Source organism: Bombus vosnesenskii, unplaced genomic scaffold, assembly GCF_011952255.1.
Source record: "Bombus vosnesenskii isolate JDL3184/JDL3185 unplaced genomic scaffold, Bvos_JDL3184-5_v1.1 scf7180000013527, whole genome shotgun sequence".
Lineage (NCBI taxonomy): Eukaryota > Metazoa > Arthropoda > Insecta > Hymenoptera > Apidae > Bombus > Bombus vosnesenskii.
In genome coordinates, this window is record NW_022883098.1 from 246,866 (window position 1) to 260,547 (window position 13,682).

Below are 13,682 nucleotides of genomic sequence, written 5' to 3' on the forward strand. Positions count from 1 at the left end.
CATTTAAAATCTATGTCAGTAAAAAATCCTATCACAAATTGTGGCTTTGAAATATTCTTATTCTTAGTTTATAATACTATATATGTTAAATTAATTTTACATGTAATTATACTTTCACAGCTAATATTTTTTCTGTTGATTTTCAAAAATGTTCGCTCAAAGCTTTCAAGATTGTTACTAACCTTTTGTGCTCTTCATTGTATTTATTCACAACATGTAATATATACATAATATTCTTGAAATACCGTGTAAGAATTTTGTACAAAAACATTATCTAATTTTTAAATTAAGTATGACCTACATACATATATTGAAGGCAATTGTTCCTTTTTAAGATTCTTTTAATTGCAATTTATTAAATATCGATAGCCAATTAACATATAACAAGATTAATACTTAATTATTAACATTGAAATAATATATCCACTGAAAAAAATGTGTGATAAGAGATGTAAAGATCACAATTTGATCACAAAAGGTTAAATCATTTAATGTAAATACGCAGTTACGTTTCTTTTTCTTAACGAAGATATTCGAAACTCATTTAATAAAAAATTTCTTATTTACATTCATTCGTATGCTTCTTAGATACATAAATACAATCTCGCGACAAAACATTAAATAGTAATTTAAATTTTGCATAATTTTCAGCATTAAAATTTATTAAACATTTTGATCATCCTAAATAATTTCATTCATCTTTTATAATTCACCATTTTTAAAATAATTTTTTAACTTTATATTCATACTCACATATAATTAATTTCTTTGTGTTTTTAACGTTTTGCAAGTGTATGCATATATTTATAATATTCTATTCATAATATACGAATTATAAAGGACATTATATCACATTAATGTTACTACTATATGACTTGTTCATTTTCTTTTTACGGTACTCTCTCTCACGTATTTCATATAATAGCAATAACTGATAAATTTGAGAACGAAATTCCTCGTTCGTTTATAAAATGTATGATACAAGTAGAAAATATATGTGTGTGTGTGTGTGTGTGTCTTTCAATACATTTCATATATGGAAAACCAAATTTTGATATAAAAAGAGGTACTTCAAATTGTTCCTATTCGACATAAATACATTAATATTTGTACTTTCTATTTAACTTTTAACAAAATTTATTTTTATTTTTAAACTAAAGTCTAATTTCTTCTCTTGTTCGGTATGTTGAATAAATATTAAACATCTGATTCAGCACCTTAAAAATAATCCACCATCATATATAGTTGTAATATATTCCGTGTACTTTACTAATATTTATAGTTATAATTGGTATGATAATATAGTAACTCACTTTAAGGCCTCAATACTGCCATTTAACGTCTCTTATTCCCATGACGTCGACCGAACTTACGATTTTTTCTACAAAAAGGAAGTTGTAAATCTATTAATATATATAAAAAATATTTGTTCAAATTGTCAAAATGCTTAATATTTATATTCAATTTAATTCCTAAACTTAATGTTATGCAAACATACGAGCATAGAAAGTATACCTAATTTTACTCGGCGAAGGAACCGGAGTATGTTCGGCGATAACAGGTAATACAGAAGTAAATTTATCAGTTGGACGTAAAAGACGTGCTGTACGAGAAGATAATCTCCATATCAGTCTTTGCCTGTGAGGGGTTTGCTCCTGAGCATTGTATTTGCTCAATACAGCACCCACAGCTTCATGTGTGGAAAAGAAGCTTGTGTCTGAAATCTATAAACGTAATATACCAATCATTTATTGTTTTACCTGTTATATTTACAAGATTTAAAATTCATTAAATTATTATAACGTTACCTTACATATTTTCTGAAGTTCTATAGCAAAGTCCAAAAGTCTAAGCATTTGATGTCTTGATGTTACAGATGTATTGATAGTAGAGGAACTAGGAATAGCAGTAGTAGATATGGGAATATCTGTATTAGTATCTAATCGGTTCACTGCACCATCTAAGTATGTGCAGAGTAGAACAAGTGCTACTTCCGACGACTTCAAACTTGCACAGTTACCATCACATGCAACCATTTCTAACCTAAGTAGAAGCTCAGATTCCTAAAATAAAGCAATCAAATTGATATATCATTATAGTAATATAACCAAGTGTTCTATTTTTACATAAATAAAAATTATTACCGTTACAATACTGGTATACATGTCTCCTAGCCCTAGTTGTGATGCAATTGCAAGAAACATTGCATTGAATAAACGAAGAAAAGTTAAAGATGTAACAGGTTGAGTACCAGGTGCCCATTCTAACTTATTCCGTATTACTTCTGACATACGTTTAAGATCACCTCCAGTGCATTTGCACTGAGAAATTGAGACTAAGTGGTCAGCATCCAGTGACTGAGCTAACTGAACAGTAGCTATGTGAAAAGCAGATACACTGATACATGCCATATATTTTGGTCTTGCTTTCATTTTTGTTAAAAAACGGTCCATTAAATTGATGGCAACAAAAAATACATCCGATGGTAGATCATACCATACTTTCAAACACCTTAAAACATGGGCTGATCCATCACGAGCTCCAATTGTTATGTCATCATTCTGAAAGGAGAAAAAATATTTTATATAAAATAAAATTACTTATGATATTTTACAGATACCCAATTGTTCTATTATTCTATATGATTTATATACATACTTGTGATATATTAGGTAACGGAAGGTTAGGTTGATACTTTACTTCAAGAACCAAAGCTTCTTGCAATTGTTCAAGTAGCGGGTGGATTGCATCCGGTACAGGCAAGCCCGATGTGTCCATTCCTGCAATGTGTGACTGACAGCTCACTACAGCAATAATTAAAAGATAAAGCAATGCAAAATATGCGTAGTGTAGCTGATGATATGAATGTCACACAACAAGAATGGCGCAGCTGGCTAGCCTTGTATCTATAAACAGAAAATATTTATATTAAAATTATTATTTAAAAGATCTATTATTGTCTAAATTATTATGTTAAAGATAATAAATATATCTGTTTCTAGAATGTTTAATTTAACATAACAGTTTGTGATAAATAACTTATTCTTTAATAACATAAATATAGTCGAAAAATTGTATAAGTTGTTTAACTATTTTAATAAATTACAGAGAAATAACAAATATCAGAATAATTTTTTTCTTTAATACACTATAAGAAGACCATATTTTCTTCGTGACAATTGTTCCTATGTTATTTTAATACTAAAACTTGTAACAATTTTATTCCAGCTTCTTATTTTTACTTCTGTTCTTTGCTATTGTGTAAGGTGTGCGAGTTTGCATCCACGCGCCATCAATAGATTTATATACTTAAAAGTTTCAGGAATGTACTAGAAAATCATCTATATATAATTCGAAATAACTTTGAGCGCTTTCGATTTTGTATCTTTTTCTTTTATATGATTCCTTTTTTAAAATAAATTGAGTCAAAATTCTTTGCCGTGATAATATTTTTGTAGAACTACAGTCATTATAAAATGTTTAAATATATTATTACAAACGAGCTGAATTTACTATTTTTGGTTTAATTTAAAAGAATTCAATTTAGAATAGTGTCCTATTTTATAAATAGCGCTTCCAAAATCATGTAAATAAAATGATAATGTAATAAAGGTATAGAATTACAAAAAAAATCGAATATTGTAAAAATATAAGTCATCAATATAATAAGGAAATAGTTAATAAATTTTGCAAAATAGGACAAAATAATATAACGATAGTTTATAATGTAATAATAGGCTACTGTAAAATGATTTTCGAGAATATTCTAATGCGAAATATCGAATAGAAATGTGTAATTTATTTATTTGGTAATACTTAAGTCGTATTATTGTCATATATTATCAAAACGACAAAACGAGAAGATATATAACCAGCTGATGCAATGTACTGTCAGAATTGAAAGAACTTAAGTGTGTCTAAGTCTTCCATTATTTGTATCATACGTCAATTCAAAACGAGCCAAAAATGTCCAAATAAAAATATTTTCAATTAAATATGTTAAATATAAGGAAGAGTATTTAACTGAAATTAAAAGTTCAATGCAAATTTGTCCTGAAACATGGATAAAATAAAAAGATTTAATAAAAACTATTAGTTTTTGAAAGATATATATATAAAAACTAAAATCACATATTTACATATATATGTTTATAAATTTCACTGACCCGAAAAGCTGTTTAAAAATTACTGTATTGGTGATAGCAATGAAAATATGCAAACAAATCATAAAACAATATATGAAATAATGGTTTAGTTCATAATATTATAACTTACTACGAGATGCTTAATTTGAATTACATTATAGGTAATGACAAGATATAAAACAATAATGAATGATATAATGAAAGATATAAAACAAAGGAAATTGTTTATAAAGAAATTGATCCTCGCAATTTATGAAGAATTAATGTATCACTTAACGAAAGAAATGTTTATGTTGATCAACGATCAATTCGTTGTTAGTAACAAGATTCATACCTATAATATTTTCCCATATATAAAAGCAAATTAATGTACACACTTATCATTTATTTTAGACAATGTGGTATTATGAAATCACAGATCATCGAAATCTATAGGTATATATTGTTTTTTTCTTTACGTAAGAGCAACGAGCTCCTACGAAGAGCAAAGTATACACTCTATATAAACGCGTACTCGAATGATACTGTTAATTCGCATCTGCTATGCGAATCGTCACGGATGAGCAATATCCGAATTACTACGAATATGCACGAATTTGGACGAAGTTAACTGTAAAGCAGTATTAAGATCAAATAATATATGAAATCTTTGGTTAATAAACGAATTTAATCATTTATTTGCAAATGATAAAATTTCAATGATCATTTAAATAAGAATTAACAAATTATTTCAACAAAAATAAAAATGTATGTATTGTAAATAATGAGCAATAAAAAATAACTTTATGAAAACATAAACTTTAAAATGTTGAATGCGAGTCTGTGGAATATAGTTCTTATCTTTTATATTTATATATATACACGCGCGCGCGCGCGCACGCGCGCGCGCGCACGCGCACACACACACACACACACACACAGAGTACCTCATCTTATTTTTGTTATATTTGACACGAGTTTATACAATTTATCATACTTCATTATTAATTAAATTTCATAGCGATCCACATTTTCTTTATCTAATCGTAAATAAATATTATGCTATTTACTCTCAAATGCCAAGAACTATAGAGATCTCATTTACTCCTGTCATTTAATTTGTAGAAAGAAAAATTAGATTTTTATCGCGATTATTCATTATATATAAAGTTCCAATTTTGTAGTATTGTCAAAAGCTTTATCATTATTATCTTAACTAATTTATATTATATCATATAAAAGACATATCATAAATAATCAAATAATTAGAAGTACATATATACAGTATGTATATTCGTCGAACTCTTTCTCTGTTCTCATTACCACCATTTTGTTTTAGTTAGACATTTGAACATATATTTTATAAACACTTTATGCACTACAATGATATTTACAAAAAAAAAGCAAAGATTTACCCGGATGCGTCCGAAACGCTGTTACGTCGATAGATCACCCAATCTTGGCTTTTTTTATCGTATTTGTCGATACGGATAGGAAACAGATTCACGAACGAACTATTCCGTTTGACAGTTGTTTTAACAATAAGAAATGGCGAAGTCATGAACGTTCAGCTGATCATTACGAGCTTCCATACGCTCATGCGTAATAGTCCTTCCATAAGCGTAAATCTCTCTGCGAAAAATTTTAAATATGATGTCACTATATTTAGATAATTTATTATCTTCACTGCAGTTATATTATTTCAAATAATTTTCATTAATTTTAGAATTGAATATTCTATTTATAAATCTAGTTTGAATATAGCATTATTTCATAATTTTAAATTTTATATTGGTATTAAATATTATTAACATGTAGATTAATGATTGTGCCGTAATATAGGAGCAGAAGACAGCACAGATACGTAGCATAGGAACAAAAAACGTGAGAATTTCCGTAGATAACTTTTTGACACCCGCTTTCGAAGACAAGAGGCTATTTTTAAGTTGGGACACTAGCACTTAGCATGATTTTGTTCAGCAATGGTAACAATGCCTGTAATTTTCTATGATCATCATGTTCTCAATAGTCGAGCGTGCAATAAATGCAATTATTTCCGATGGGTAATTTAGCTAATTGTAATGACCCGATTGGTCAAAGATCACTCTGAGGAACGTCCGTGACCTTTATCTAATCACCTGGAAGCCTCATGTTTCGTCCAAATATCACTCACCCTTTTCCCCCAAATATTTATATCTATGTATATGTTATTTTATTTTGTTGTAGCACTATTAACTTGCTACTGGATCTTAAATTTATATGTTAAATTTATTAGTATTTTACTTATCTTATTGTATCAATATCATTGTGCTGCTAAATATTTAAAAAAAATAGATGATTAGATGTAAAGACCAAAGCTCCACAAAGTCTGAAAGGATGAACAAGATAAATAATAAAGAAATAATAGTAATAATAATGTAGATTAATGATCTTAATTTTATTGCAATACTAAAAATTTGAAATGATGCACATATATGTATTTCAGCAATATGTGGAATATTTTTGTTAAAATCTACTGATATAATCATTTTATTCTTGACATTTTCTTTCTCAATATTACAGTTAGGAAGGAACCTTAAGTATACATAAGTTATAAGTATGTAATCACTTTTGTAATATCAGATGATTTAATATAATATAGAAAAAATTTTTTGAACTATTAGTATTCCATAGATGTAGTTTATGAGCTAGCTTTTAATTTTTAGATTTGTTATGCTACTTCATTGGTTAACATAATATATATTTATACATGTATAAATAGTAAACAAGAATGATTTTTTAATACATTTTTACATTTTATAAAATGAAGCTTTTTACATTCATTCATTCTTATTATGTACAAATTGATAGATATTTAAATAAAAGTACTATATGGTAATATATTATAATAAAAATAACATCTCTTTCTTATTATACATTCCTATTGTCAATTATAGATTACTTTTATTTATATTATGTGAAGATATAAAATTTCATACTATACAAAGGTTTTATTTATTTTTTCTAATTACACAGATAATACAAATAATTTGCCTATTTTCCAATGTTTTAAGTACAAACTTTTGGTTACATTATTCAGCTCTGAAATATATTATTAAAGAAACACATTTCTTATCCATTCTCACTATCACATAAATTTTTATCCAATTTCATTTCCATATTTTTTTCTTGCTCTAACATTTTCACAGTTGCCTCGAGTGTATATAAATGTTCGTCATTTATACCTGGTGCTATTACTCGCATTGCAGATGCCAAATTATATAAATATTCTGTATTTGTTCCACTAGGACCATGAGACACTAGTATCTGTTTTGCTATTGTATATATGTCCTCTACACCTGCATAATTTGGATTATCTTCACCACCTATGTAAATTGTGATATAAAATCGCATATTTTCTGAAACTGATGATAATAGTTTTTTATTTTTAAGATCATTTGGAAAAGTATTATCTGTTAAAGAATATGGTGCAGTATTTTTAATGGAATAAGATGGATAAAAGAGAACACTTTTTCTTTCATAACCTCCTTTTTCTCTGTAATCCAAGTGTTTTACTACTTTATCTATATTTTGGGGTGATATTCTATAAGCAACACCCCATACTTCATCATTAGGATTATCAGAATTAAGTAATGTTACAACACGACCAGGCTATAACAAAATACCATTGTTTGTATACTTAAAAACTATGTATTATACATTACATAAAAGTCAACATAATATGAATTGTTAATAAGTAATAAAATAATTTACACTTAATGTAATATCTAAATTTTTAGACACTATTTTTAAATAACCATACACATATCAAATTCTATTAATGAAGAAATAATTACAAAAGTTGATTTTTACTTTTCTTAAAGAAAACTAATTAATCCTTTAATTGCAAAACATTATTTGCAAAACACAAAAAAAAAGAAAATCCCAAATTAATTTGAAATTTGAAATTTAAAAAACGTACATAATTTAATCGCAAATGTTAAAAGATGTTTTAAGTGAAAAAAATTATTTAAAGAAGTTTAACACACAATAATTATAATACGTACTCTACTAGGTATTCCTCTATGATCTATACTTTTCTGGTAAAATCTTCTGATATATCCTTTGATGTATCCAACGAGAATTTCTTCGTAAGGAAAGTCCGCTTTCCATATCAGTGAACCATAACCAAACACCCACATTATTACTTTTCTTGTTAAATAGTAATTGCCTTAATGATTGTTTGAACTTTTCATTTAAAATTATATTTTTTTGTAAAAATATATAAATTCCGAGTAAGACAGTATTTCCTATTCTCCTAAAACATATTTAATGTTGAATTCACATTAAATTATTAAGACGACAGATACATAGACTATTTAGTAAAAGTTTTAAAACAATCAAAATATACTTTACACTAAAATTTTGAATAATGGTTTATGAAATATAATTATTTCGAACAAATTTATTGTTCCTTCGACATTACGCTATTTTTATTATTTAAAATATACCTTTTTCTAATCTTTTGTCCAAAATAATTTTACATTAGTATGTATATTGAGAGAAATTATGAACATCATATATGTACATAGTATACAGTACATATACATATTTAATGAAAAGTACGTCAGATAATCACGCGAATGTTCAAATTTTCGTGTGTGAAGAGAGAACGAATTTTCATATTGATTTAAATGTGTAAGTTTTAATGTCTATTGACGATCAGATGATTTTATTTTGATATACGGTTATTAAAAGTATTTGGTACTAAAACTTAATATTTAAAATGTTTTCAAAATTTCTATGTACCGATGTACTTGCCATTCGCTGTGTTGATAATTTCATTTTTGTAGGTTAGTATCATATATGTAATTTTTTCACAATAAATAAAAGTTATAACCAAATCTTCATTTCTCCATTTAAATAGTAATACATATTTATATTTTGTAATTTTTATAATTTCCTTTTCAAATTATACATAGGTATGGGATGTGTACTATATATTTTTAATGCCAAAACATACAAATTGGAAAAAAAAATAAATTGTCTTTATCCATATAATATACATGGAATTGTTAAGGGCCCTAATAACAAATTAACTGTATTTGGTGCTAACTATTTTTCTACATATAAAATTTACCATAAACAAGAAACATTGATGTATGTTTAAGTAATATACATATAATATTTGTTTTATTAAGTATTATACTTTATTTATCTATATATTCATAAGAAAGTATATATTTTAGGATTGAAGAAGATTCTAATAAAAAAAGACTTAATGATTGGATTGTGGCAGCAGAATGGGTGATATTTGATGAATGCGATTATCTATGTGTTCTTTTAGCACATAATAATGTTTGTATTTATAACGTATCTAATGAATGCTATCAAAGCATATGTTGCGAAGAAAGATGTATTCTGTATCCTTATATTTATATATTTAAACAAAATATTTTAACATTAATCTTAACTTTATTATTAGATACGCTGGCTCCATGTTAAATAACAGTAATAGAGATCTAATTATTTTTAGTGGAACTGTATATCAGGAAATATTGATATGGCAAATAAATTATAATTGTCATTCTAGAATATCTCCAGTTTTACATCGTTTACAGGGGCACAATGTTCGTAATATATTACCTAAAGCAATGTCCTTTTTTATGCATTATGTTAAAGTTTAAGAATGCAAATGAACTGAATTCTAGGGTGTAATCTTTTCAATCACATATGATATAGCTACACAAATTATTTGTTCTACCTCAGATGACAGAACAGTCAGATTATGGAAAATAAGTAACAACAAAAGTAAAGACTGTAAGCTTACATTGGAAAGAAAATCAGTGAACACAAATTGGAAAGAAATTAATATAAAACTAATGCGAACAATGTTTGGTCATACAGCTAGAGTGTGGAAATCTATCATTAAAAATGAAATTTTATTTACAATAGGAGAGGTATATATCATTATGTATACATAGTAAACAATTGATAATAAAAATAATTTATTTTCATGTTCATAATCGAAGGATTCTCTTATATGCATCTGGTCATTGGATGGTAAACTACTTAACAAAGTTTGTGCTCACCATGGTGCTGCTATATGGAGTATTGACATATCAAATGATAATAAATGTGTTTTCACTGGTGGTGCTGATGGTGCAGTTTATGCATGGCCTTTTGTTAATGGTTATGTTCAAAAAGCTGTATTAATACCAAAAATACATACATGCACTGTGCCAAAATATGTTTGTTACTTAAGAAGTGGTAACCTTTTAATTTTTGATGAAAATGCTACTTTATTTATATTTAACAATTATTATAATAGTCTGCTAGGGTCATTGTATTTAAAGAAATATAGTACATATTGTGTTATGGAGGTTTCTTTATGCCACACCTATGTTTCTTTTGCATCAAGAGATGGATATATAACAATATACAAAGGTAAAGTAATAATAAAGATTGATAAAATTGCATTAGTTGTTAAGAATATTGTACATAATGATTTTAGAAGTTGCAGCTAATAGAGAATTACAACAGATTATAGAAACAAAGATAATGGAATCACAAATATTTTCTGTACAGTGGCTAGGAGATAATAAATTAGTAATTTGTGGCCTAAATGGAATTTTAAAAATATTTAATTTTACAGAAGGAGGTATATTTTATAAAATATAGAATAATTTGTTGTTTAGTAAAATTTAAATTTCCATTTAATTTTTACAATTTTTATTTTATACAGGATTAATTAATATAGAATCAATATGTTTGTTACCATATAGTCGAGAACGTTGGTTAACAGCGGCTGTTTTATATGAAGGACTATTAGTGTGTGGAGATAGAACTGGAAATATGCATGTTTTTGAGCTTGAAAAATCTGTATCATATAATGGAGCAAATGTACCTGAAGCAAAAAACAAACCTATCCAAACTTTTGTTAAAGTTCATGGAAAAATTGGTATTCAAAATTTCATAGTTTTGAATTCAAAATTAATATCAACTGGTCGTGATGGAATGTTAAAGTTTTATGAATTAAATAAATATAAAAGTGCAAAGTTATTATGCGCTTTACATAAACAAAAGATGCCAATGGATTGGATTAGCAGCCATTTAAAATCCTCTGATGATGTTCTTATACTAGGATTTAAAGAGGTACATACATATGTATTTAAACAGATGTTATACATATATATGTATATACATATTTTTTTTTACATTTTTTATCTTTCGTCGTTATTATTTATAGGTAGAATTTATAATATATAGTCTGCTCCACCATCGAACTTTGATAAGAGTTCCTTGTGGTGGTGGGCATAGATCATGGGATTGTATGTTACAAAATGAACTTATTACATTTGTATATATTCGTAATAAGCAAGTATATGTATCTAATTTTTCATTAACTTCCTTCATGTTGCCGGTTTTATTGGTGAGTAATTTCTTCATACTGAAAATTTTATACTTTCCCAGAGGAATTAAAAGCATATTCTTTTAAATTTTTAGAATGGTTTACATACAAAGGAAATATACTGCATCAATCCAATATCTAAAATTGGTCAGTATAATATTTTCATATCTGGAGGCGAAGATAGTACTCTTCGCATTAGTTACATCTCAAGTACACTGATGAAAAACAATCTCACTTTTCAAACATTGAGTATTTTTGATGGTCACATCTCTAGTGTTAAATTTATAAATTGTTTAAATTTACAAACTAATCTTTTTTACAATAAATATCTCATTTTTTCGGGAGGTGGAAGAGCACAATTAAAAGTTTGGGAAATTGATATAAAAGATAATAAAACATCCTTACAAAGTACAGATATTTCTTGTCATGACATTACATCTCACATGTTGTATGGATTTGATCGTTATCATAAAAAGCAGTGGCAAGAATCTAAATATTCTTATAATATGCAACCTGAGAGTCGATATATGGATATTGAAATTTATCGTTGCTCTATAAATTTACATTATATATTGCTCTTTGTTGCTTGTGCAGATGGATTTGTAAGGTACATTTTTTGCTTGATATTTATGAATTTACAATGTAGTATCTTATACAAATATACTTGTGGATATTCTGTATTCATAGAAATATAATTTTAAATTAATATTCATAGAAATTATTGTATTATTCATAGAAATATGTATAATCTTTATTTTTTGTAATCTAAAATGAATTTTTGAAAATCAAGGTATTTTTCTATTCAAATATTTACTTAAATATTATTTGCAGAGTATTTTTGTATGATATTACTGTGAAAAATATTTCACTCAAAGCACATGTAAAGTGTGTGGATCGTTGTATAACAAAAATAACTGTTTTGACATATGATGAAAAAATAATTGTCTTAACAATGTCCACTGATGGAATCGGTCGATTTATTGATTTCACTGATATTATTTCAAAGATTATAATATGTCCACAAATTGAAGAACAAGAATTTCACAACTGCAAAAATGTATTCATTGCAAAGTTTGATTTACATCAATCTGGAATTAACTCATATGACATAAAAGTGATTGAAAAAAGCGAATATTTGTTAGCAACTGGTGGTGATGATAATTTGTTTAATGTTATTTGTTTTAAAGTTCAGTCAGAAAGTAAGAAGGAAGAATTACATATTTCATTGTTATCAAAATGGAGTACTGCGACTGCACATGCTGCTCAAATTACAGGTACGTTTACAATTTTTATGTCAGTATATATTTTTAAATAAGCTTAACATTATTTATATTTATTCTGTATTTGTTAAATTACAATTAGAAAATATAAACGAATAAAAATAAAATAAAGTAAGCTAGAAATGTAAATAATTTATTGATAAAAATATTCAATTAATTTGAAAAGATATTTTCCAGGAGTAATATTTCACGAAAGAAATACAATTTTTAGCGTTGGAGTGGATCAGCAAGTAAATATGTATCATTATGATTATAACAATAGCACTTTATCTGTAACATTTTTGAAGAAAATCTTTACATTTGTAACGGATGTAAAAGGCTTAACTTCATGGTATAATTCAAAGTATGTTTATTGCTTCTATGATATTTAATTATGATAATCTGCATTATTATGTTTTAACGGATTAATGTTTGACTAAATTGGCATTAAAATTTAATTGTTTTAGTGATGAATCAGTCATATGTGTGTACGGTAGAGGATTTGAGATATTAACCCTCTAAGGTGAAATATATATTATAAAAAACTATGATGTCAGGTAATATCGTTTCTTGAAAATTTATTAATAAAATAGCATATATATATGTCGGAGATGAAAGGACATTGGAGCCTTCCCTTTGGAACTTAAATCCCTTAACACCGTAATCTAGATTCTATCATAGGCGTAATTAAACAATTGTCGGGTTTACATTAGAAGTAGAGTTAGGGGCGTGAAACGAAACTTCGTTTGGATTACACATTGTCGTTATGCAATAGAGAAGACATTGACTAGTTCAAATACGATTATTATAGAATTGGACAAGTAACCGTGGTAATTAGATACTCGAGAAACTAATGACAATGATCCTAGGTTCAATAACGAATCCGCGGTCAACGGGATGATAGATGAA

At 26.7% G+C, this 13,682-nt stretch overlaps 3 protein-coding genes across 7 annotated transcripts; 1 reads left to right on the forward strand and 2 right to left on the reverse strand.

The window, feature by feature from the left end:
• Window positions 1-727: 727 nt before the first annotated feature.
• Window positions 728-5,692, reverse strand: LOC117238501 (cyclin G). Of its 2 annotated transcripts, none has more exons than XM_033503449.1 (7): window positions 5,540-5,692; window positions 2,659-2,906; window positions 2,145-2,561; window positions 1,809-2,063; window positions 1,516-1,724; window positions 1,314-1,381; window positions 728-1,217 (listed from the first exon to the last, which is right to left on the reverse strand). In XM_033503449.1, the coding sequence occupies exons 2-6, from the start codon at window positions 2,776-2,778 to the stop codon at window positions 1,336-1,338; spliced, it is 1,047 nt and encodes a 348-aa protein (XP_033359340.1). In that variant the 5' UTR covers window positions 2,779-2,906; window positions 5,540-5,692; the 3' UTR covers window positions 728-1,217; window positions 1,314-1,335. The 2 variants fall into 2 exon arrangements, with proteins under 2 accessions (XP_033359340.1, XP_033359341.1); XM_033503450.1 differs by lacking the exon at window positions 5,540-5,692 and adding an exon at window positions 4,480-4,636.
• A 1,333-nt stretch (window positions 5,693-7,025) lies between these two features.
• On the reverse strand, window positions 7,026-8,947 carry LOC117238502 (putative glutathione-specific gamma-glutamylcyclotransferase 2). 3 transcript variants are annotated; one of them, XM_033503454.1, is made up of 3 exons: window positions 8,925-8,947; window positions 8,171-8,375; window positions 7,026-7,775 (listed from the first exon to the last, which is right to left on the reverse strand). In XM_033503454.1, the coding sequence occupies exons 2-3, from the start codon at window positions 8,303-8,305 to the stop codon at window positions 7,236-7,238; spliced, it is 675 nt and encodes a 224-aa protein (XP_033359345.1). In that variant the 5' UTR covers window positions 8,306-8,375; window positions 8,925-8,947; the 3' UTR covers window positions 7,026-7,235. The 3 variants fall into 3 exon arrangements, with proteins under 3 accessions (XP_033359345.1, XP_033359344.1, XP_033359342.1); XM_033503453.1 differs by having other exon boundaries at window positions 7,095-7,775; window positions 8,615-8,940; XM_033503451.1 differs by lacking the exon at window positions 8,925-8,947 and adding an exon at window positions 8,615-8,703 and having other exon boundaries at window positions 7,095-7,775; window positions 8,171-8,421.
• Window positions 8,815-13,377, forward strand: LOC117238500 (WD repeat-containing protein 6). Of its 2 annotated transcripts, XM_033503447.1 has the most exons (13): window positions 8,815-8,956; window positions 9,086-9,263; window positions 9,353-9,526; window positions 9,589-9,733; window positions 9,815-10,063; window positions 10,136-10,550; window positions 10,618-10,764; window positions 10,849-11,258; window positions 11,353-11,535; window positions 11,610-12,121; window positions 12,346-12,788; window positions 12,972-13,137; window positions 13,241-13,377. In XM_033503447.1, the coding sequence occupies exons 1-13, from the start codon at window positions 8,890-8,892 to the stop codon at window positions 13,293-13,295; spliced, it is 3,144 nt and encodes a 1,047-aa protein (XP_033359338.1). In that variant the 5' UTR covers window positions 8,815-8,889; the 3' UTR covers window positions 13,296-13,377. The 2 variants fall into 2 exon arrangements, with proteins under 2 accessions (XP_033359338.1, XP_033359339.1); XM_033503448.1 differs by lacking the exon at window positions 13,241-13,377 and having other exon boundaries at window positions 12,961-13,114.
• Window positions 13,378-13,682: the final 305 nt, after the last annotated feature.